This window comes from Lepus europaeus, chromosome 5 (genome assembly GCF_033115175.1).
Source record: "Lepus europaeus isolate LE1 chromosome 5, mLepTim1.pri, whole genome shotgun sequence".
Classification (NCBI taxonomy): Eukaryota; Metazoa; Chordata; class Mammalia; order Lagomorpha; family Leporidae; genus Lepus; species Lepus europaeus.
The window spans coordinates 11,218,571-11,242,975 of record NC_084831.1 but is presented as its reverse complement, the minus strand read 5'-3'; the positions used below and the strand labels follow the sequence as shown (position 1 = coordinate 11,242,975).

The window sequence follows — 24,405 nt, the reverse complement described above, 5'->3', positions numbered from 1 at the left end:
ATCGCCTTTGACTTGATGCCTTGGTATTTGCAGTTCTTAGCAAATATGAAACATGAACAGTGGAATTTCACTGGATTTCACTTTTTTTTTTTATTAAAGATTTTTTAAATTTATTTGAAAGTCAGAGTTACACAGAGAGATGAGAGGCAGAGAGAGAAGTCCAGGGGCCAGTGCTGTGGCACAGCAGGTTAAAGCTCTGGCCTGAAGCACCGGCATCCTATATGGGCGCCAGTTCTAGTTCCAGCTGCTCCTCTTCCGATCCGGCTCTCTGCTATGGCTTGGGATAGCAGTAGAAGATGGCCCAAGTGCTTGGGCCCCTGCACCTACGTGGGAGACCCGGAAGAAGCTCCTGACTCCTGGCTTCAGCTCCAGCCATTGCGGCCATCTGGGGAGTGAACCAGCGGATGGAAGACCTCTCTCTCTGTCTCTGCCTCTCTCTGTAACTGTCTTTCAAGTAAATCAAATAAGTCTAAAAAAAACAAACAAACAAAAAAAAAACTGATTTAGGAGCTAGCATGGCATAGTAGGCAAAGCCACCACCTGTGACACCAGCCTCCCACATGGGCGCCCGTTGAAGTCCCAGCTGTTCCACTTCTGATCCAGCTGCCTGCTACTGTGCCTGGGAAAGCAGCAGAAGATGGCCCAAGTCCTTGTACCCCTGCACCCTTGTGGGAGACCGGGAAGAAGCTCCTGGCTTTGCCCTGGCCTAGCCCTAGCCGTTGTGGCCATTTGAGAAATGAACCAGTAGATGGAAGATCTCTCTATGTCTCTCCCTCTCTCTCTGTAACTTTGCCTTTCAGATAAATACAACTTAAAACAAAACAAAACAAAAGATTTAGATGTAGATTAGAAGTATGCAGGGGCCCAAGGACCTGGACCATCTGCCAGTGCTTTCCCAGGCCATAGCAGAGAGCTGGATTGGAAGTAGAGCAGCTAGGACTCAAACCAGTGCCCTTATGGGATGCCGGCACTACAGGTGGCGGCTTTACTCACTGAGCCACAACACCGGTCCCTAAAGATTTATTTATTTTACACAGAGAAGGAGAGGCAGAGAGAGGGAGACAGGTCTTCTATCCTCTGTTTCATTCCCCAAGTGGCTGCAACGGCTGGAGCTGCACCGATCTGGAGCCAGGAACTTCCTCTGGGTCTCCCACGTGAGTGCAGGGGCCCAAGGACTTGGGCTGTCTTCTACTGCCTTCCCGGCCATAGCAAAGAACTGGGTCGGAAGTGCAGCAGCTGGGACTGGGACTGAAACCGGAGCCCACATGAGATGCCGGTACTGCAGGTAGCGGCCTTACCCAGTGTGCCACAGCACCAGCCCTGATGGAAGATACCTCTCTCTTTCCTTCTCTCTCTGTAACACTGCCTTTCAAAAAAAAAAAAAAAAAAAAAAAAGTTTAAAGGTAAAGAGAGTGGGAAATGTAAGGCCATCTAAATTTTATTTACTTATTTCAGAAACAGAGTTACAGAGAGGGAGAAAGAGAGGTCTTCCATCCACTGGTGCACTCCCCAAATGGCTGCAGTGGTTGGAGTTGGGCTGATCTGAAGCCAGGATAAGGGAGCTTCTTTCAGGTTTTCCACGTGGGGGCAGGGGCCCAAGCACTTCAGACAACTTCTGCTGCTTTTCCAGGCACATTAGCAGGAATCTGGATCAGAAGTGGAGCAGCTGGGACTCAAACTCATGCCCACATGGCATGCCTGTGCCACAGGGGGAGGCTTAACCTACTACACCACAGTTTCAGCCCCATATAAATCTTCATATACCACTGTACATGTTTGAGTTCTGATGATGTAGTAAATGTTTTGCAGGTGTGATTAGATAGCATTTATTTCTTCACATCTCTGTTTTCCCTAATTTTTTTTTTGAAAAGAAATTTTTGGAAAGCCTGAGCTCCACTACTGCACAGTGTTAGTGGTCAGATAATCTGGTTTATTCCTTTCATTAAGATTATTGGGTAGGGCTGGTGTTGTGTGGCAGAGCTGGTAAAGCCGCCTCCTGCAGTGCCAGCATCCCATGTGGGTGCCAGTTTGAGTCCCAGCTGCTCCACTTCCAATCCAACTCTCTGCTATGGCCTGGGAAAGCAGTGGAAGACAGTCCAAGTCCTTTGGCCTCTGCACCCACGTGGGAGACCCAGAGGGAATTCCTGGCTCCTGGCTTTGGATCAGCACAGCTCCAGCCATTGCAGCCATCTGGGAAGTGAACCAGCAGATGGAAGACCTTTGCCTCTCTCTGCCTCCCTCTCTCTCTCTGTGTGTAACTCTTTCAAATAAATAAATAAATCTTACAAAGCCAAAAAAAAAAAGAAGAAGAAGAAGGAGGAGGAGGAGGAAAAGATTACCGGGTGACTATACACATTGCTTTTATTGCCCCTTAACTAATGCAGTTTTCTGAGCTGGCCTCCATGATAGATTTCTTAAAGGACCTAACAGGTTGGGGCTGGCACTGTGGTGCCCCGGATTTTAAAGCCCTGGCCTGAAGGACCGGCATTCCTTATGGGAGCAGATACGAGTCCCGGCTGCTGCATTTCCAATCCAGCTCTCTGCTATGGCCTGGGAAACAGTAGAAGATGTCCCAAGTTCTTGGGACCCTCAACCCACTTGGGAGACCCGGAAGAAACTCCCTGGCTCCTGGCTTTGGATCAGCTCAGCTCCGGCCATTGCAGCTATCTGGGGAGTGAACCAGTGGATGCAAGACCTCTCTCTCTGTCTCTGCCTCTCTCTGTAACTCTGTCTTTCAAATAAATAAAATAAGTGGGTTTTTTTTGTTTTTGTTTTTGTTTTTTTTTTAAAAAAAAGGACCAACAGGTGGACTGAATTAAGATAAGATAGTAGGTTGGGGGCTAGCACTGTTGCATAGTGCTGGCATTTGCAGTGCTGGCATCCCATATGAATGCCAGTTCAAGTTCTGGCTGCTCCACTTCAGATCCAGCTCTCTGCTATGGCCTGGAAAAGTAGTAGAAGATGGCCCAAATACTTGGGCTCCTGCACCAACATGGGAGACCTGGAAGAAGCACCAGACTCCTGGCTTTGGATCTACCTCTTCCTTTGTAACTCTGCCTTTTAAATAAATAAAATAAAATCTTGGGGGAAAAAAAGAAGTGAGTTATCCCCAGAGCTGGTGTGTATCACACAGGTAATTATAGCAGTAGCTGGGATAAGTCAGTAGTAGTAGCATTTCTCTTTCTCTGATGTTAAATAAATGGAGTTAGAGTTCAGGAGAGATTTTCTTTTAAGATATATTTATTTATTTGAAAGAGTTATACAGAGACAGGAGAGACAGAGACAGAAAGATCTTCCATCTGCTGGTTCACTCCCCAGTGGCTGGGGCTGGACCAAGCTGAAGGCAGGCGCCAGAAGCCTCCTCCAGGTCTCCTGCATGGGTGCTTGGCTCAAGTACTTGGCCATCCTCCACTGCTTTCCCAGACATATTATCAGGGAGCTGGACTGGAAGTAGAGCAGTGGCATCTTGATCTGGTGCCCATGTGGGATGTAGGTGTTTCAGGTGGTGGCTCTACCTACTATGCCACAACACTGGCCCCAGCAGAGATCTTAAAAACAGTGGTGTGCTAGGCTAGCGCCATGGCTCAACAGGCTAATCCTCCACCTTGCGGCGCCGGCACACTGGGTTCTAGCCCCGGTCGGGGTGCCGGATTCTATCCCGGTTGCCCCTCTTCCAGGCCAGCCCTCTGCTATGGCCCGGGAATGCAGTGGAGGATGGCCCAAGTCCTTGGGCCCTGCACCCGCATGGGAGACCAGGAGAAGCACCTGGCTCCTGGCTTCGGATCAGCGTGATGCGCCGGCCGCAGCGGCCATTGGAGGGTGAACCAACGGCAAAAAGGAAGACCTTTCTCTCTGTCTCTCTCTCACACTATCCACTCTGCCTGTCCAAAAAAAAAAAAAAAAAAAAAAAAAAACAGTGGTGCAGTGGTGTGCTAAGCTGAACCAGACCAACAGATACCCTGGATGATCACTGAAGGTTTGCACTACTGCCTTGAATCTCTGGATTTTTTTTTTCCCCCTTTGCCTGCATCAACATTGAGAGGTATTTTCACCCCTCTGGCATGCATGAAATGGATGGAAAGGAAAGCTTTGCTAAGATCTCTTCCTAAAATCTAAAAAGGGGGCTGGCATTATGGTGCAATAGGTTAAGGTACCGCCTGCAATGCCAGCATCCCATATGAATGGTAGCTTATGTACTGGCTGCTCCACTTCCAGTCTAGCTAATTTGCCTGGGAAAGTAGCAGAAACAGCCCTAGTATTTGGGCCCTTGCCATCCTCGTGAAAAACTAGGGTGGAATTGAAGGCTCTTGGCTTCCCCCATCCCAACCACAGCTGTTGGCTGCCATTTGGGGAGTGAACCAAGGGATGGAAGATCCCTCTCTGCCTTTCAAATATTTATTGATTTGTTTATTTGAAAGAGTGATGGAGAGACAAACACAGACACATACACACAGATATCCCATTTGCGGGGGCCTAAGTACTAGGCTGTCTTCTGCTGTTTTCATAGGTACGTTAGCAGGGAGCTGATTTGGAAATGGAGCAGCTGGGAGTCTAACCAGCACTCAGTGGGTTGCAGGTGTCAGAGGTGGCAACTTAAGCCACTGTGCCACAAAGCAGGCCCCAAAATGGAAAACAGTCTCACTTATTTTTTATTTGAAAGGCAGAGACAGAGAGAAAGATATCTCTATCAACTGACTGCCTCTCCTTGTCTGCAAGAGTATAGTTTGGGCAAAGCTGAAGCCAAGAGCCAGTAACTGAATCTAGGTAGGTCTCCCACATGAATGACAGGGACTCAGCCACTCTAGCTGTCATTGCTGTCTCCCACAGTCTGCATTAGCTTGAAGCTGGTGTTGGGAGCAGGTCTCAGACTTGACACTCTGATGTGGGATGCAGGCATCTTAAAGCAGCGTCTTTACCACGTGCCCAACACCCACCTCTAAGAAATGTATTCAGGAAAGTAAGGAAAGGGGCCAGTGTGGTGGCATAGTGGGTAGAGCCGCCGCCTGCAGTGCCGGCATCCCGTATGGGCACTGGTTCGAGTCCCGGCTGCTCCATTTCTGATCCAGCTCTCTGCTATGGCCTGGGAAAGCAGTGAAAGATGGCCCAAGTGCCCCTGCACCCATGTGGGAGACCTGGAAGAAGCTCCTGGCTCCTGGCTTCGTATCAGCTCAACTCTGACCGTTGCAATCAGTCTGTCTGTCTGTCTCTCTCTGTCTCTCTGTCTCTCTCCTTCCTCTCCTTTCTCCTGTGTAACTTTCTGACTTTCAAGTACAAAAATCTTAAAAAAAAAAAAAAAAGGAAGGAAATAAAAGAAGTCCAAGGTGATAAATGTAGGACTGTGTGGTCACCTTTTTCAATGGATAAAGACTGAGTCTTTCAATGAGAGGCAAGGTAGCAGACCTTAGCTCTCGTGTCTCTCACATAGACTGTGGTTTTGGGGGAACAACACTTCTAGCAATCCCTGGCCCTTTTTCTTGGGAATGGTACTGGTGATGTGTATATAATCATCTAATCAAAAAGACCCCTCTGAGGTGGCCACTTGGCCTACCTGTGAAGATGCTTGGAGCTGGTGCTGTGGTACAGCGAGTGAAAGCCCCACTTGCAGTGCCGGCATCCCATGTGGGCGCCAGTTTGAGTGCTAGCTGCTCTTCTGATCCGCTCCCTGCTTATGTGCCTAGGAAAGCAGCAGAAGTCCTTGTGCCCCTGTACTCATGTGGGAGACCCATAAGCAGCTCCTGGCTTCGACTCGGACCAGCTCTGGCTGTTGCAGTCATTTGTGGAGTGAACCAGCAGATGAAGACATCTCTCTCTCTCTCTTTCTCTCTCTCGCTCTCTCTAACTCTGCCTTTCTTTTTCTTTCTTTCTTTCTTTCTTTTTTTTGACAGGCAGAGTGGATAGTGAGAGAGAGAGAGAGACAGAGAGAAAGGTCTTCCTTTTTGCCGTTGGTTCACCCTCCATTGGCTGCTGCGGCCTGCGCATTGTGCTGATCTGAAGCCAGGAGCTTCTCCTGTTCTCCCATGCAGGTGCAGGGCCCAAGGACTTGGGCCATCCTCCACTGCCTTCCCGGGCCATAGCAGAGAGCTGGCCTGGAAGAGGGGCAACCGGGATAGAATCCGGCACCCTGACCGGGACTAGAACCCGGTGTGCTGGCACCACAAGGCAGAGGATTAGCCTGTTAAGCCACGGCGCTGGCCTAACTCTGCCTTTCAAATAAATAAATCTTTTTTATTTTAAAAAAAGTACAGGGGCCGACACTGTGGCGCAGCGGGTTAACGCCCTGGCCTGAAGCGCTGGCATCCGATATGGGCACTGGTTCTAGTCCTGGCTGCTTCTCTTCCAATCCAGCTCTCTGCTGTGGCCTGGGAAAGCAGCAGAGGATGGCTCAAGTCCTTGGGCCCCTGCACCCACGTGGGAGACCCGGAAGAAGCTCCTGGCTCCTGGCTTCAGATGGGTGCAGCTCCGGCCGCTGCGGCCATCTGGGGAGTGAACCATCAGATGGAAGACCTCTCTCCCTCTCCTCTCTCTTTATAACCCTGACTTTCAAATAAATAAAAATTAAAAAGTACAAACAATTCTTTTCCATCGTGTTTGATATAAAGATTTGTTTATGAATTTGTGCTTCAGGTTCATTTGAAAACAAAAACAATCAGAGGTGGACTGGAGAAGAGGGGGACAAGATCATCTGCTGGTCCTCTGCCTGCCTAGCTCTGGAGGGGAGTGAAGCCGCTCTGGAGCAATTACATAGCTGTGCTGAATTGCACTCACTGAGCACTTGTAATTTGAATTCTGTGGTTCTTGCTAGGATTATACTATCTTATTTAATAATATCACTAGTTTGCTTCATGTACTTTGAAATACAATTTTCCTAGCTTTACTGTGATATTGACCAACTTAAAGAGTCTGATTATAGATGAGGCTGGTGTTTGGCACAGTGGTCAAGACCCTCATCCCATACTGGAGTGCCTGGGCTCCAGACCCAGCTCTGCTTCAGATTCCAGTTCTCTGGAATGAGCACTCTGGGACGGGAGGCAGTTGTTGATAACTCAAGTTCTTAGGTCCCTGCCACCCAAATGGGAAATTTAGATTTAAGTTGCTGGCTTTTGGGTTTAGCCTGCCCTGCTCTAGCTGTTGTAGGCATTTAGGGAGTGAACCAGAAAAAAAGGCTGGTTATAAAAGTTGCTGAATGTGGGGGCCAGCACTGTGGCGTATACTGTGGTGTAGTGGGTAAAGCCTCCACCTGCAGTGCCGGCATCCCATGTGGGCACTGGTTTGAGTCTCGGCTGCTCCTCTTTCGATCCAGCTCTCTGCTATGGCCTGGGAAAGCAGAAGATGGTCTAAGTCCTTGGGCCCCTGCACCCACATGGGAGACCTGGAAGAAGCCCCTGGCTCCTGGCTTCAGATCAGCTCAGCTCCAGCTGTTGCGGCCATCTGGGGAGAGACCTGTCTCTCTCTCTCTTTGCCTCTCCTTCTCTCTCTATGTAACTCTGAATTTCAAATAAAATAAATAGAATAAAAAAAAAAGTTGCTGAATGTGTAAAATAATTGAGGTTTGGGAAATACGGAGCGTGTTTAAGTGTTGGAGGGGCCTCGGGATTAGACAGCAGGTATTCATTTATTGTTTCCTTTCTAGGTGCATGTTATTATGATGCTAATCAGTCTATGTATGTGTTTGGAGGCTGCACCCAGAGTAGCTGCAATGCTGCTTTCAATGACCTCTGGAGACTTGACCTAAATAGCAAAGAGTGGATCCGACCTTTGGCGTCAGGTAAGGGATGAAATGGTGTTCTTTACCTTCTTACGAGGTAGTTCCCTTGGCATAGAAACTCTACCAGATCCATTTTAGTGTTAGTCTCAAGGATAAGTTGCTGGAACCTCAAGTCTTTGTCAAATCTGTGTAAATGCTAAGAATAATATGCTTTTCTAAGTCTTTGATTTTTTTTTTAAATTACACTTTATCGTTAGTATTGGTGTACTGCCAAAATTGCTGTGCTAAAGTGTGAATTCATTCACATGATTTTCTCAAGCACTTGTACAAGGGTAACATGCTGTTTGGTATGAGCTTGAAGTAAGAGCAGAAACGTGGACTTGTGAGACTTGTGGTTGACTGACAGAAGCTATTGTCCCAGGACTAAGGTCTCTGCACATCTCTCAGATGTTTGGGGAGTGTATGGAACATGCCTGTGCTGGTTACGCAACAGCTCAGGGGTGTGGTTAAGATTCCATAGTAGGTACATTAATGCACAGTCCTGCTATGACAGATTTCTGGGAAAAAGAAACTAGATTTTCTTCTATTTGACCCAAACGTTCTAGGGTGGGGGGAATAAAAATATAATTGTTTCTGTACTCATGAGACAAGACAGTTTAAAGAGGCACAGTTTTAAGATTGAAAGGACTGGTGTGAGGGAAAATAGAGTGCATTGAGTATTAAATATTTTGCTAGATTTGTTGGCAAGCTTTTCCCAAAACATTCTTCATTTGGCTTTTCAAGGCTGGAACTCAGGAATAAGGAAACTTGGGTTTTCCTTGGACAGGTTCCTTAATTATTTAGGCCTCGCCTTACCACTTTGACCACTAGGTGGGGGGCAACATGGCCTTTTAGAAAGGGCATTGGACTATAAGAGTGAGGCAGTGAGAATTTCATTTCCTGGTACAATCACCAATTCTCTGTGTAACTATGAACAAGTTGCTGTTCCTCTTTGGGAGGCATATGGAGTGGGACTACTGCATTCTATTTTTGAATGGGCTGGAGGGCTAGCTTTTGTTTGCTTTTATTATATAACCATTGCTGAGCTGTGCAGGCCAGTGACTGAAATCTACTCATGAGAAGAAGCTGCCTTCTGCTTCCCCAGTGCTACAGGCCCCTCTTCCTTTCCCTGCAAGAAATAAATGCAGGAGGAATATTCTGACAGTGGAAACACATGGGAGTGGCTGGATTTTGTGCAGGCACAATTCTTTCTTTCTTTCTTTCTTTTTTTTTTTTTTTTTTTTGACAAGCAGAGTGGACAATGAGAGAGAGAGAGACAGAGAGAAAGGTCTTCCTTTGCCGTTGGTTCACCCTCCAATGGCCGCCGCGGCTGGCGTGCTGCGCTGATCCGAAGGCAGGAGCTAGCTTCTTCTCCTGGTCTCCCATGGGGTGCAGGGCCCAAGGACTTGGGCCATCCTCCACTGCACTCCCAGGCTACAGCAGAGAGCTGGCCTGGAAGAGGGGCAACCGGGACAGAATCTGGCTCCCCGACCGGGACTAGAACCCGGTGTGCCAGCGCCGCAGGCAAAGGATTAGCCTATTGAGCCGCTACGCTGGCCACAGTTCTTTCTGTGAAAGAATTGCAAAGATAAAGAAATGGTACTCATAAAAAAATTTGGAAGGTTATTTGGGGGCCTGCAGAATTTTATACTTTTTTTTTTTTTAAGATTTATGTTTTTGAAAGAATTAGAGAGGAGGACAGAGATAATCTTACATCTGGTTCACTCCCCAGGTGGCCGCAATGGGACAGGCCTAAGCCAGGAGCCAGGCATTTCATCTGGGTCTCCCACATGAGTGACCGGGGCGCAAACACATGGGCTTCTTCTACTGTTTTTCCCAGGCCATTAGCTGGGAGCTGGATTGGAAGCGGAGCAGCCGGGACAGGAACCAGTGCCAATATGAAGGTGGCACCTTTACCTGCTGTGCTACAACTCCGGTCCCAGGATTTTGTAGTTTGAAGGGTTGGCTTTTCTAGCCCTTGTCCCTATTGCACTTAGGGAGTATTGATTACTAATTGTCATCACAGATTCTGAAATGTAGAAGTCATTTTGGCTTAAACCAATTGCCCATTACCATTGTGGTTGACACTTTGTCAAGGCCCCTGTTACCTGTCGTGGAGGGGAGAGCGTTTGCTAGAGTGAGTTTTGTGGGTTCTTTCCCTCAGCTTAGTATAGAAATAAAAAGCCAGGAAATAATTTGCTGAGAAGTGGAAACTTTTATTTGGCCAATGACAGAAAAGCGTCTGGTCTGAGAGGAGACCAGGCAGAGTGCCTGAACCGGAACCTGCTTTTAAGAAGTGCACAGAGTTTTTAAGGCATTGCTGTCTTTTCATTGAGCCATTCTATAAGGGTGCCCATTGGATGGCGGGGGGGTCTGCACATACTGTATGTTGATTGGCTTGAGGCTCATGGAGATAGTGGGGGTCTCTTGGAGACAGCCTCTGCTAGCTCTGGGTGGAAGATTGCAGCTAACTTGAAGATGTGATTTAAAACCACAAGGTCACACCTGCAGCCCAAGAAGCTCTAGTTGAGGAGATGCTGGCAGGTCTGGAGACAAGCTTCCTGGCCACAGCTGGCAGCCTGCTTGTGAAGGGCATTCTGCCCACGTCTGAGGGGCCCACAGACCCCCAGCCCCACTGGACAGCCCCAGCCCCATTGCAGAGCAGCTTTGAGTCCAGTCACAAAATATCGAAGCTGCCTTTCTCTGCTGTGCCCCACACCTGATGCCTTTGCTGATTCGGCATAGGTGCTGCCCTTCTGCTAGAGGTGGAGCCCTGGGCTTTGGGATCTCCATAGCCTGCTACCAACTTTTTTGCTTATTTCTTGTAAGATGGATAAGAAAAAAAAATTTAAGATTTATTTATTTGTTTGAAAGAGGAGAGACAGAAATCTTCCATCCACTGATTCACTCTGTAAGTGGCCAACAATGGCTAGGGCTGAGTCAGGTCAGAGCCGGGAGCTTTATCCAGGTCTCCCACATAGGTGGCAGGGGTCAAGCACTTGGGCCATCTTCCACTGCTTTTCCCACACCATTAGCAAGGAGCTGGTTTGGAAGTAGTGCAGCCGAAACTGGAACCAGTGCCCATGTGGGATGCTGGTATTGCAGGATTTAATACCCACCCACCCACCCCCAACCCCGCATGCAATTTTTAATCACTAAGTTTAAAGACTGCTTGGAAATCCTCAATGCAAACATAATGAAGGAAAAACAGACTTGGTAAGTTATAGTCTTAATGTTTTCAAATACAATATTTAGAATGTTCCCTTTTCTACAACATAGCTCCTGAAATGTTTGACCTCACTTTCTAACAGAGGTCTCAAGGAGGCTAGTTGCTGTCTCATGCTGATCTGCAGTTAGAGCCCAGTTTTAGAGGGAGGAGAAACTGAGCTTTCTGAACTGTCTACTTTAAAAAAACAAAAAACAATCAGTGATTTAATAGAGTCCTGTGAGATTCTCATTTAGGCAGAAATCCCACGGGAAGACTCCCTGAGGAAATGTTTCTGTATGCTGTCGTGAGTCCCAACCAGAATCACTTCCCACTGCACCAGCAGCACGTCTTTCTGAACAACACAGCGCTGTTTGTGTCTTGCCATGCCTGACTCACCGACGTGTGCACTGAGCTAGGTGGGGTGGAGGGGGTCTGAAGGAGGACGATACCTATTTCTTTTTGGTGCCAGTTATGAGATGTTCATCTAGCATTTAAATATGTGTACATGGTGCCGGTTTTTTTTTTTTTTTTTAAATATTTGTTTTATTTATTTGAAAGGCAGAGTCAAGAGAGTGGGAGAGACACAGAGATCTCTCATCCACTGGGTCATTCCACAGATGACCGGGACGGCCTTGGCCAGGCCCAAGCCAGGAACTTCATCTGGTCTCACACATGGGTGCAGGGGCCCAAGGAGTCTGGCCATCTTTGACTGCTTTGCAGGGGGCTACATTGGAAGTGGAGTAGCCAGGATTCAAACTGGCACCCATGTATGATGTTGTGGCAGGCGGCAGCTTAATCTGTGACACCTCGACACCAGCTCTGGTGCTGGTAGCTTTAACTGTGTTCAGCCTTCACAGGTGTAGCTTTTGGAGAAGTAGCTGCATCAGGCAAACAGTGGAGCACTTTTGGTTCATATGTCTTACGTGCATTTTTGGTTAAGTTGCAAACAGGGTGGGAGCATTCTCATTTTACTTGGTGTCTTAGCTCAGGTTGCCATACCAAAGTATTGTAGACTCAGTGGCTTAAACAACAGACATTTATTTCTCACAGTTTTGGACACCAGCAGTCCGAAATCAGGCTTCCAGGATAGTCAGGTTCTGAAGAAGTGTCTCTTCCTGTGCTGCAGATTGCAAAATGATAACAGTGCTCCATCTGGAGGGAGGGTGGTGCTCAATGTTGGGATTACAAGTCCCAGCCAAAAGAGACCTACAACTAGCACTTCCTACGCATATCCAGTTAAGGTATCTCCTCCCTTTTACACCTGCTATTGTGGTTTCTCTCTTCATGGAGCTTATATTGAAATAGGGAAGAAACAAAAAGCAAGTAAGCAAATTGTTAGAAATTATGAAAGAATGTAAAATAAAGAGAGAGTTGATTCTTCTGGTTCACTCCCCAAATGGCCACATGTCTGGTGCTGGGCCAGGCTGAAGCCAAGAGCCTGGAACTTCATCTGGGCTTCCCACATGGGTGCAGGAGCCCAAGGATGTGGACCACCTTCCAGGGCTTTCCAAAGCACATTAACAGGGTGCTGGGTATATAGGAACAAGAAAGAAGATAAGATTGTAGATGCTGGTGAGTGGGAGCTCATGGCACTTCTATCCTGAAAGCTTTATCACTCAGATAAAATAATTGAGGGAGGAGCAGAACCTAGGTCATTAGAAGCCTGGCCAGTGACTATGAATGCACAGCTGGGTACATTGTAGTCTTTGCCAGAGTGGTTCCGGGAAGTTGAATGTTTCACCTTCTAATATTCTAAGAAGTTAACAACTTAATTCTTAGATTTGTTTGTTCCCAAAGCAAAGGAGCAGTTCTGTGGACAGGTGCTTTCAAAAACTAATGGTTGAACCACTGTTTCTGAAATAAATTACTTCTTACTCAAACTGGGACTAATTTTGGCATCTGTTTAATAGATATATCATCAGTGACCATACTTTTATTGGTCTTTTTCTTTTTTAAGATTTTATTTATTTATTTGAGAGGTAGAGTTAGAGACACAGAGAGGGAGATACAGAGAGAAAGGTCTTCCATCTGTTGGTTCACTCCCCAAATTACTGCAACAGCCAATGCTGAGCTAATCCGAAGTCAGGAGCCAGGAGCTTCCTCCGGGTCTCCCACATGAGTGCAGGGGCCCAAACATTTGAGCCATCTTCTACTGTTTTCCCAGGCCATCAACAGAGAGCTGGATCAGAAGAGGAGCATCTAGGACTAGAACTGATGCCCTTATAGGATGCCAGCATCACAGACAGAGGCTTAGCCCACTATGCCACGGTGCTGGCTCCCTTTTGATCTCTTAATTCAAGACAGAAGGGCCAGCACTGTGGCCTAGAGGATTGGGCCTCTGCCTGCAGTGCTGAGGTCCCATGTGGGCAGCAGTTAAAGTCCCAGCTGCTCCACTTGTGATCCAGCTCCCTGCTGGTGTGCCTGGGAAAGCAGTGGAGGATAGCCCTGCACCCATGTGGGAGACCTGGAGGAGGCTTCTGGCTACTGGTTTTAGCCTGGCCCAACTCCAGCTTTTGCAACCATGTGAGGAGTGAACCAGCAGATAGAAGATCTCTCTCTCTGTGTATCCTCCTCTCTTTGTATTAAAAAAAAAGCAATTTTCAAGTAACAGTTTTACATTTAAAATTAGAGTGTTTTGGTTTTCAAAACTTCTTAAAGATCAGCCCACATTCATTTACAAAAGAACAAATGTTAGTGTGTAGAACAAAGCTTCCATAGTTAGAAGAGTCCATAAATGTTAGATCAAGATTTAGAGTTTGGTGTCAGTACTGTGGCACAGAGGGCTAAACTGCCATTTGCATCCCATTTCCGAGTCCCGGCTGCTCCGCTTTTGATCTGCTCCCTGTTAATACGCTTGGGAAGACAACAGAAGATGGCACACGTACTTGGGCCCTACTACTCATGTGGGGGACCCAGATAGAGTTCCTGACTCTTGGCTTTGGCTTGGCCCAGGCCTGGCTTTGGAGTGGCTGTATACATTCTACCTTTAGAATCTTCTTTCTCCAGGGTTTTGTCTTCCCACTTTTCATCCACACAAAATCTTAGGTGATAATTTGCAGGTTCAGGCCCTTTGTTTTAAAAGAACACACTTCAGAACAGACATACACAGCTTGACTGCCTGTTGTACTCTTGGCCTTGCCCCCTCAGCAACCTGCCTCTAAACTTGAATCACTTCTGCATCCTCTGGGTCTCAATTTCCTTCTTTCGTAAAATGAGGAAGAGATAAGATTAGTCTTCCTAAAAATCAAATATAACTTACCTTTTTATCCAAATCACTTGGAGGCTTACTCTTAACTATAGATTCAAGTTCCAACTGCTCCACTTGCAATCCAGCTCTCTGCTATGGCCTGAGAAAGCAGCGGAAGATGGTCCAAGTCCTTGGGCCTGTACACCCATGTGGGAGACCCAGATGAAGCTCCTGGCTCTTGCCTTTGAACTGGCTCAGCCCCAGCCATTGCAGCCATTTGGAGAGTGAACCAGCGGGTGGAAGATTGATATCTCTCTCTGATTATAACTTTCAAATAAAAATAAATCTTCAGCAAGAGAGAGAGAGAAAAAATGTCCCTGTTGATTATAAACATAGCTGGATTTGGGAATCTTGGCACCCTGTGGTGTCTCCGTAGTCTGGGACCTCACTCAGTGTTGACCGGTGATTGGGTCATCAGGTGATGTGCTAAGCTGGACTCCTTGGCATCATCAAGGAAGAAGCCTAGTCACTCTGCTCTCCTTAGCTGCTGCTTTGTAGAAATGGCTGCCTTTTATCCTAAATTAGTCACAAGTAGAGATGTATGTGGACCTCGAGAGGCTTTAACCATGGCGTGTTCGCTGTCCCAGATCGTTCATGCATCCCACCTAACCTTCATACTAACCCAGTTAGAAGGCACGTGAGAACATTGAAGCTCAGAATTACCTGGAAGTTGACCTAAACTCCTACAGCAGTAAGTGATGGGACAGATAGCAATCCAAGATTGTCTCTATGAAATCTGTGTTTTTTCTGCTATGCTATGCTATGCTGTGAATAGCTAGATTGTCTTCTTTAATTTATTTCACATTACTTTTTAAAACTATTTAAGTAGTCTTTTTTTTAAGAATTATTTTTTATTTATTTGAAAGAGTTACAAAGAAAGGTAGAACCAGAGAGAGAGGTCTTCCATTCCACTGGTTCACTCCCCAAATGACCACAACAGCCATAGCTGAGCTCATCCGAAGCCTGGAACCAGGAGCTTCTTCTGGGTCTCCCTCGTGGGTGCAGGGACCCAAGGACTCATCTTCTGCTATCATCCCAGGCCATAGCAGAGAGCTGGATTGGAAGAGGAGCAGCTGGGACTCGAAACGGCGCCCATACGGGATGCAGGTGCTGCAGGCTGGGGCTTCAACCTACTGTGCCACAGCGCCATTCCTTTAAATAGACTTTTTTAAAAATATATTTATTTATTTACTTGAGAGGCATAGTCACAGACAAAGGGGGAGACAGGGAGAGAGGTCTTCATCTGCTGATTCACTCGTCAAATGGCCACAATGGTTGGAGCTGGACTGATCTGAAGCCAGGAGCCAGGAGCTTCCTCTCAGTCTCCCATGAGGGTGCAGGGGCCCAAGCACTTGGACCATCTTCTGCTGCTTTCCCAGGCCATAGCAGAGAGCTGGATTGGAAGAGGAGTAGCTGAGATGCGAACTGGTATTCATATAGGATGCCAAAGCCACAGGCAGAGGCTTAGCCCACTATGCCACAGCGCTGGCCCCTAAGTAGAGTTTTTTTGTCAAAACAGAACAGTTCTCATATACCATCCATACCCACTTTTTCCTGTTGTTAACATCTTTCATTAATGTAGTACCCAATGACAGTTAATAAACCAATATTGATACATTGTTGTTTAGTTACATCTGTACTTAATTCAGAGATCCTGCTGTTTTTTTTTTTAACCTGATTTTGTTTTTCTGGCCTAAGATCTCGTCTTTGATATATTACATTTTGATATGTTACATTTAGGCTTCCTGTCTCCTTAGGCTTCTCTTGGCTGTGATGGTTTCTGAGACCCCGGTTCTGTGATGATCTTGACAGTTTTGAAGGAGTGCATGTCAGGTATTTTGTAGACTGTCCTTCAGTTTAGTCTTTCTTACCGTTGGGTGGTAGTCCTGAGGTTTTGGGAGGAAGACCACGGAGGTAAAGTGCCATTCTGGCACACCAGATCAAGTGTCTGCACCGTCAGTGTGGTTTCCACCGCTGCTGTGAACCTGGATTACCTGGTTGAGAGAGTACTGTTTCCTGGCATTCCCTCTCCTTCGTTTGTAGTTGCCCTTGGTCCTTGACCCTGCCTTGAGTTTTGGGGGAGTGGCCAAGCTACCTGGCTGTTATGTTTATCCTCAGTCAGGAGAGGATAGTAAGCAGAGGGCGTGGCATGTCACTTAAATTTATTTTCACGGCTTGAAGGATTTTTTTAATTTAAATTTTTGTTGATTTGTTTTCATTTTATTTGAAAGGCAGAGAAACGGAGGGAACCATCTTTCTTCCTCTGGTTCTGTTTTCAAATGCCTGCTGGGCCAGGCCTGAGCAGGAAGCCCAGAACTCCATTCGGGTCTCCTCTGTGGGTGGCAGGGACTCAGGTCCTTCAGTCCTCTGCTGCCTCTCAGGGTGCACATCAGCAGGAAGCCGGGTCCAAAGCAGAAGAACAAGGACCAGAAGCAGGCACTCTGATCCTGAGAGCATCGAACTGCTGTCCCTTGATTTGCCGCCTTCTTCTTCTTCCTTCTTCCTTCTTCCTTCTTCCTTCTTTTTTTTTTTTTATTTGTCAGATAGAGAGAGAGAAAGAGAGAGAGAAAGGTCTTCCTTCCGTTGGTTCACCCCCCAAATGGCTGCTATGGCTGTAGTTACACTGATCCGAAGCCAGGAGCCTGGTGTTTCCTCCTGGTCCCCCATGCGGGTGCAGGGCCCAAGCACTTGGGCCATCCACCACTGCCTTCCTGGGCCACAGCAGAGAGCTGGACTGGAAGAGGAGCAACCGGGACTAGAACCCGGCGCTTGATTTGCCTTCTTAAGGTGGCTTACTGGTAGTACCATGAAGAACATAGTTTTTGTGCCATGCAGACACAGGTCTGCATCTGAGTTGTCATTAACTGGGTGACCTTAGGCAGGTTATTTAACATTTGAGTTGCCTGAACTTTAAGGTAAAGATAGTAATGCCTGCCTTTCAGGTTTTCTTTAGAACACATACAATACAATACTTAGCTGGAGAGAGGGAGTGGAGACTCCTAAAGTTAGACTTCCTTAGAGATGAGGAGTGGCAAATGGTCATAAATTCCCAGAGTTCTTTGGATGAGAGGTCAGGCAGAATGACTTTGTCTCCAGGGAATCCAGAAAAAAACAGTTTAGGAGCTTTATATCCATGCAGCAGGAATACTTTTACCATTGTTCATTCTAGGAATACTGGTTGAAATTTTCATGAGATGAAATTGTCTGCCGGCGCCGCAGCTCAATAGGCTAATCCTCTGCCTGCGGCGCCAGCACACTGGGTTCTAGTCCCGGTTGGGGCGCCGGATTCTGTCCTGGTCGCTCCTCTTCCAGTCCAGCTCTCTGCTGTGGCCCGGGAGTGCAGTGGAGGATGGCCCAAGTCCTTGGGCCCTGCACCCGCATGGGAGACCAGGAGAAGCACCTGGCTGCTGGCTTTGGATCAGCGCGGTGCATCGGCCGCAGCGGCCATTGGAAGGTGAACCAACGGTAAAGGAAGACCTTTCTCCCTGTCTCTCTCTCTCTCTCTCTCACTGTCCACTCTGCCTGTCAAAAACAAAAAACAAACAAACAAAAAAAAAAACAGAGAGAGATGAAATTGTCACAATAAAAATTCATCAAATGCCAGACATTGCCATGTAAAAACTGGAAGTTGTACCATCACATCAGGAAAAGCTACACATTTTTCTGTACTCAGATTTTGATGACTGAGATCCTTTTATCCAAAGCATAGTACTTGCTGCCACCTAGGGTCTCTCGTTCACATCCTTGCTCCCTCAGCCAGGCCCTCCACTTCTGGAAAATTGTAGCTCGTAAGTCTTTGTGGAGATCTGGTCAGGCTTCATAGCATATTTCACACTGACCATTTCGTTATGCAGAGGGGAGAGTGGGGAGAGTGGTCTGGGAAAGGTGGTTAGGGATCACTCAGTTTGGCCCACAGGCCCCTCCCCCATCTCTCTGACCTTCTGGGTTTCAGTCAGTGCTGGGCCTGTGTGCCTGGTATTTCTTCTGCCTGAAACATGATCTTCCTGTTTGTCATTATGTCTCTGTCCTTCACCTGCTAGACAGGTTGTTCATCTGTCACCCCCAGTGAGGCCTGCCCTGACTGCCTTCTGTCATTTTCCCCTTGACACTTACCTTGACCTAACATACTTTCTCCTGCTCCCAGCAGGTATGCTGCCTGGGATCAGGAATTTCTGTTGATTCTATTTACTGCTGACCCTAGTACCTGGCAAACAGTCGGTGGTCAAAAATGGAGTGCCATTTTTATATCTTGCTAAGTAAGATATTTTGGGCCTCATCAAATTATTGTTTCTACTTAATGCTGCCCAACTCCATCCAACAGAGGTCCTGAACTGGATATGGGGCTCATGACAGAATGTCCACCCCAGCTTTGGTTACAGTCCAGGGACTAAGTCCAGGTTGCCTCCCACGGGGAGGCAGGCAGTCTCCTAAAGAGTGGCAGCACAAAGTATCTGTGCCCAGCCTGGCGTCAGGTACCTGTGTGTGAGCTGGCTGCTGACAGTCCTTCCTGGTGCTGTAGGGGGAGGAGCCCTTGGTGAGCAGAAAGCAGGTTCGTATTTTCCCTCTCTGTCTGTGCACAAGAACAGGACAGTCAGAGAAGGTGTGAGCAGCTAATCAGTGGAAGCTCAATCCAGGTAGAGCGAGGCTTCTCCGCGGCTTTCATCAGGCAGTCTGGATTGCTCATTTTTTACTTTGAAGTTGTAGCTTAGTGGCATTACTAATGGGACCCACTCTAAGTAGATGTATGGATATGTTATCACTCTCGAGACAGCCCCAGCATACATGACTGCACACTGTTGTCCTAAGACATAAGATTTTAGCATTTGGGATCTGGGGTTGTGGCACAGCAAGTATACCTACCGCCTGCAATGCTGGCATCCCATGTGGGCAGTGGTTCCTGTCCCAGCTGTTCCACTTCCAATCCAGCTTCTTGCTGGTGGCCTGGGAAGGGCAGCAGAGGATGGCCCACACGTAGGCCCTTACCACACATTTGGGAGACCTAGATGAAGTTCCTGGCTCCTGGGTTTAGCCCTGTTGCAGCCACTTGGGGAGTGAACCAGCAGATGGAAGACCCCTTCTCTTTGTCTGTCAGTCTGTCTGTCTCCCTCTCTCTTTCAAGTAAATAAATCTTTTTTTGGGGCTGGCACTGTGACATAGTGGGTAAAGCCTCCGCCTGCAGTGCCGGCATCCCTTAGGGGCAGTGATTCGAGACTTCCGATCCATCTCTCTGCTATGGCCTCAGAAAGCAGTAGAAGATGGCCCAAGTCCTTGGACCCCTGCACCTGTGTGGAAGACCTGGAGGGCTCCTGGCTTCAGATAGGCCCAGCTTCAGCTTTTGTGACTATTTGGGGAGTGAACCAACAGATGAAAGACCCCTCTCTCTCTCTCTGCTTCTGCCTCTCTGTAAATCTGCCAAATAAATAAATAAATATTAAAAAAGATTTTAGCATTTCTTTTTCCTTTCATCTATGAGAAAAGGTTTTCTTGATACTCTGACTGAAACAGGCCAGTGAGGCTAGTATTTCATGATTCACAAGTATCTGAAATGCCCTTGCCTCGTGTCCATTCTTTTCTTTTTTAAAATTTATTTATTTACTTGATAGGCAGAGTTACAGAGAGAGGTCTTCCATCCATTAGTTCACTCCTTAAATAGCTGCAATGGCCAGAGCTGGGTTGTTCAGGAGCCAGGAGCTTCTTCCCGGTCTCCCATGTGGGTGCAGGGGCCCAAGGACTTGGGCCATCTTCCACTGCTTTCCCAGGCCACAGCAAGAGAGCTGGATTGGAAGTGAAACGGCCAGGGTCGGACCAGTGCCCATATGGGATGCCAGTGCTGCAGGCAGATGCTCAACCTACTGCACAAACATCGTCGGCCCCCATGTGTCCATTCTTATGCTCACATTTGATGTCATAGAAAAAGAAGATTCAGAAGCTAACTGGTACAGCCTTCTAGTTCAAGTCCTGGCTGCCCTGCTTCTGATCCAGCCCCCCTGCTAATGTGTCTGGAAAAGCAGCAGATGATGCCCTAAGTATTTTGGCCTCTGCACCCCATATGGGAGACCCAAATGGGTTCCTGGCTCCTGGCTTCATCCTGGTTCAGCCCTGGCTGTTTCAACCATTTGGGGAGTGAACCAGCAGATAGAATCTCTGTCTCTTCTTTCTTTTCTCTCTCTGTCACCCTGCCTTTCAGATACATATTTTTTTTTTAAGTTCATTTCCCTTCACTTATTTAAGGATCATGAATAACAAGAACTGATGATTTTGATAAGCTCCTTCCCCAGTTCAGCAGAATCCTTCATCGTTACTGCTGATTTGAACGCCGGCAACTTGTTCCATCGATGACAACTTAGTGTGTGGCCCGTGAACGAGCAAAGGAAGAGGAGAGGGCGATTAGCAAAGAATTTTATTGAAAACAGTAAAGAGACAGAAATTCCTCCGGTCTGGTAGACCAGCAGGCGTCTCCTTGAGGGACTGAGAGCACACTCTGCATTCAGACTGAATTCTTTATGGATGTGAGTTCTTCTCTCCTCCCTCTTCTGTGAAAGTAGGGGTGGGGAGTTCCAGATGTAGAATCCCCCAAACAAACCCCTCTGGACAGTACTGGCCATCAAGCAAAGCAAATGAGTCCTTCAGGCCAGTGACCCTGACCTTGTTGGATCGGCTGTCTCACTCCCTCAAGTCAGTGAATTCCTTTGGATAAAGGACAGGCATGGGGAGACAGACGAGCAGCTGGGTCCTGCTTTCAAGACTTGTGTCCTCGTTCTATTGCACATAAATTTGTTTTCTTTAAAACTTGTAATTTTCTTTGGCCCCTCTTATGCACATAGGCTACTATCTACCTAGCTGCCTTAGCATTACTGATCCCAGGAGAGTCAGTATGTGCAGGCTTCCCTGTCACTCACGGTGCTGGAACTCTGCAGAGGATTCTCAGAGATTAACTGAAATGAGTGGCAGGAGGCTGGGGAAAAAAGCTGGTCTTTTTGGGAAGGTGGGCATGAGGAGAAATCCAGCCTACCACTGCCAGCTGTAGGCAGTTCAGTTTCACAGCAGCATGTACGTGTGTTGCTAACTCGATTCGTTGGAAATTAGTATTAGTGATGAAATCTTCCCATGAGAGGAGCCTTGAGGAGCCTTGAGGTCCCCAGAGTTTGAAAAGTAACTGTCTAATCCCTTTGTTTATTAATTTTCATTCCTTTAGCTATTGTTTAGTATATGGCCAAACTACTTTAGGTATTACAGATACAGTGTGAACAAGAAACAGAGTCTACCCCAGAAAATACATTAAACAGATCAATGCAAAGAAAATATAAATAAGAAAATACCTAGGTGATTTGAGAGAGTAGATGAAGATATTTAAAATAAGTTACAAAATATTTTAGAGCCAGGACTTAAATTTGTAATTAAAAAACATTAAAAAAAATTTTTTTTAAATTTTATTTGAAAGGCAGAGAGCGATCTTCCATCTGCTGGTTCACTTTCCAAACGTCTGTAACAGCCAGGGCTGGGCCAGGCTAGAGCCAGGAGCCAGGAACTGTATCCAGGTCTCCACGTGAGTGGCAGGAGCCCAAGCACTTGGGCCGTCATCTGCTGCCTCCCAGAACGCGCTTTAGCAGGGAGCTGGACCAGAAACAAAAGCTGGGGTTCAAACCAGGCACTCCTCCAGTATGGGATGCAGACATCTCAAGAGGAAACTTAACTGCCTACCACCCACCCTGGAGGGATAGATTTTTAAAAGAAATCTGACATATGTGGGGAAAAGGTAGCAAACTATTGAATTAAAATTCTGTTCACTATTTTTAAGGCCTATTTAACTATTTGTTCTTATTAAAATGATGTGCTTTTGATTAAAATGACTGCATAATATTTGGATATCCATCTACATTTTTCTGTTTTCATAGAAGGGAAGCACTCAAAGTCTAGACACCACCTTTATGAGGTAATCTCTGTTTTAAAAAAAGACATAGGGTGTATTTAAGTTCCTTAGAGCTCTCTGCTGGATCAGTTCCTATGTGATCTCTCTGAGGTAGTGATTTTTCCTTGTTTCCTCTAGCCCTGTGCAGTCCTGCAGCTGCCTGGACCTGTGGTGGTCTTGGGATACTGAATGAGAGCAGAGCCAGTGGGTTCCCCTAGCAAGGGAAGAAATCCTTCCTGTTTTTTATAAAGTCCAAATCCTGGGATTTTTCCAGAATATATGTTTTTCTAAGGTGGGTACACATTCTCTCCTGCTGGAGAGGAGAGTGGGAAAGTTTGCATAGCCCAGATCTTGGTAACCTTGGGTTCTCTAGAGGAGAGAATAAGACTGTACTGTATTCCAGTTTGGCTCTCACCCCCTGCTTACTGGGATTTTCCTGTTTTGACACCAAGCCAGAAATTTTGTGACTAGCAACATTGTTTTCACTTCTAAGTGGAGCCACTTGAAAGAGGCCTCCCTGATTAAGACCGCAATTAACAAGTTATCAGGTTAAACTGAGGCTCTAGACCTCCTCTCCTCCCCAGAAGTCACATCAAAAGACCTTGAAATGGCAACAAGGAGCTAGTACTGGCTTTCCTGTGAAGGGTTAGTGCTAAGTGCTGCCCTGTTCCTCAAGTGGTCTTTGATGTGGGTTTGTTTATCGCCACTGAAAGCAATGCCAAGAGAGAATTACTTCCTGTTCATGCCTGTGGTATATGTAGTTTTATAGGATGCAAACATTTCTCATGCCCATTACAAAAACTCTTCTTGTTTGGATATTTTGAGCAGATGATTCAGGGAGTGATTTTTTAAAACTATGTAAAGATTTATTTGTTTGAAAGGCAGAACAATAGGGAGGGAGGAGAAGAGGGGGAGGGAGGAGAGATTGGAGATTGATCTTCCATCCATTGGCTCATTCCCCAAATGGCCACAACTGCTGGGGTTGGGCCAGGCCAGGCTGGAGCCAGGAACCAGGAGCCAGTAATTTTCATTCAGATCTCTTGTGTTGATGCGGAGACCCAAGCACTTGAACCATCCTCCACTGCTTTCCTAGGTGTATTAGCTGAGAGCTGGATCAGACTCCAGCCAGCACCCATATGGGATGCCCGTGTTGCAGGCAACAGCTTAACTCACTACACCACAACATTACACCCCTGTAATATTTTTTAAAGGTGTGTGGATATAATTATAATAATAATAAAAATGTATACCCTAGAGCCTGAGATCCAGATAAGCTCTGTATATTATCAGTAAGTTTTTATATTAAGCAAGTACTTGATGTGGCCAGCATTGTAGTACAGTGGGTTAAATTGTTGCCTTACATTGGCATCCCATATCGTAGAGCAACAGTTTGAATCCCAGCTACTTCACTTTTTTTTTTTTTTTAAGATTTATTTATTTATTTGAAAGAGTTCCACAGAGAGAGGAGAGACAGAGAGAGAGGTCTTCCATCAGCTGGTTTGCTCCCCAACTGGCTGCAGTGGCTGCAGCTGGGCTGATCTGAAGCCAGGAGTCAGGAGCTTCCTCTGGGTCTCCCACATGTGTGCAGTGGCCCAAGGATTTGGGCTATCTTCTGCTTTCCCAGGCCACAGCAGAGAGCTGGATCAGAAGTGAAGCATCTAGGACTTGAACTGGTGGCCATATGAGATGCCAGCACTATAGGCAGTGGCTCTACTCACTATGCCATAGCACCAGCCCTACATCACTTCTGATCCAACTCCCTCATAATGTTCCTGGGAAAGCAGTGGAAGATGACCCAGGTGCTTTGAGCCCCTGCCACCCATGTGGGAGACCTAGATGGAGTTCCATGCAACTGAGCAATAAAATATGAAAAGATAAAAAGGAAGAAGAATTTGGGGTGAAGAGAGGAGGACAGCCAAAGAAATGCTTAGATTTAACTGTGCAACTCCAGGATGTGTTTTCATTAGTTGGAGCCAGTTCTGATCTCATCTTAAGACAGAGCTAAAACTGTTCAACTTCCATGATTGGGTTCAATTCAGCAAACATTTTCATAAAAAATAATCGTTGCCTTCTACTGGGAAACTCTTAATGGATAATTTCAGTACAACCTGCCAAATGCTAGGATTAAGACAGATTCAGGATGCTTCCTCGCCACCTACTTTTGTCTCCCAGAAGAGCCTTTAGACTGCACAGGAAGGGGTTTACTGGCAGAGTTCCCAAAGGCCATGCAGAGGGTTATAACTTTTTTGCATCCAGCACCATGCCTTTGGTGGCTAACTTAAATCCCAGATTCAATT

General features: G+C 46.8%; 1 protein-coding gene across 5 annotated transcripts in view; it reads left to right on the top strand.

Moving 5' to 3' along the window:
- The window catches only part of FBXO42 (F-box protein 42), a 113,526-nt gene that overhangs the window by 59,770 nt on the left and 29,351 nt on the right, over positions 1-24,405 (top strand). For 3 of the 5 annotated variants that reach the window (XR_009865898.1, XM_062190503.1, XM_062190502.1), the window contains exon 4: positions 7,631-7,765. The exons of 1 other annotated variant lie outside the window; for it this stretch is intronic. Coding sequence is in view for 2 of the 4 variants with exons in the window: in XM_062190503.1 (XP_062046487.1) it covers positions 7,631-7,765 (135 nt within the window). In the remaining 2 variants the exon portion in view is untranslated. Of the gene's footprint in view, positions 1-7,630; positions 7,766-24,405 lie in introns of those variants that run through there. One more of the 5 variants, XM_062190505.1, reaches the window with a different exon arrangement.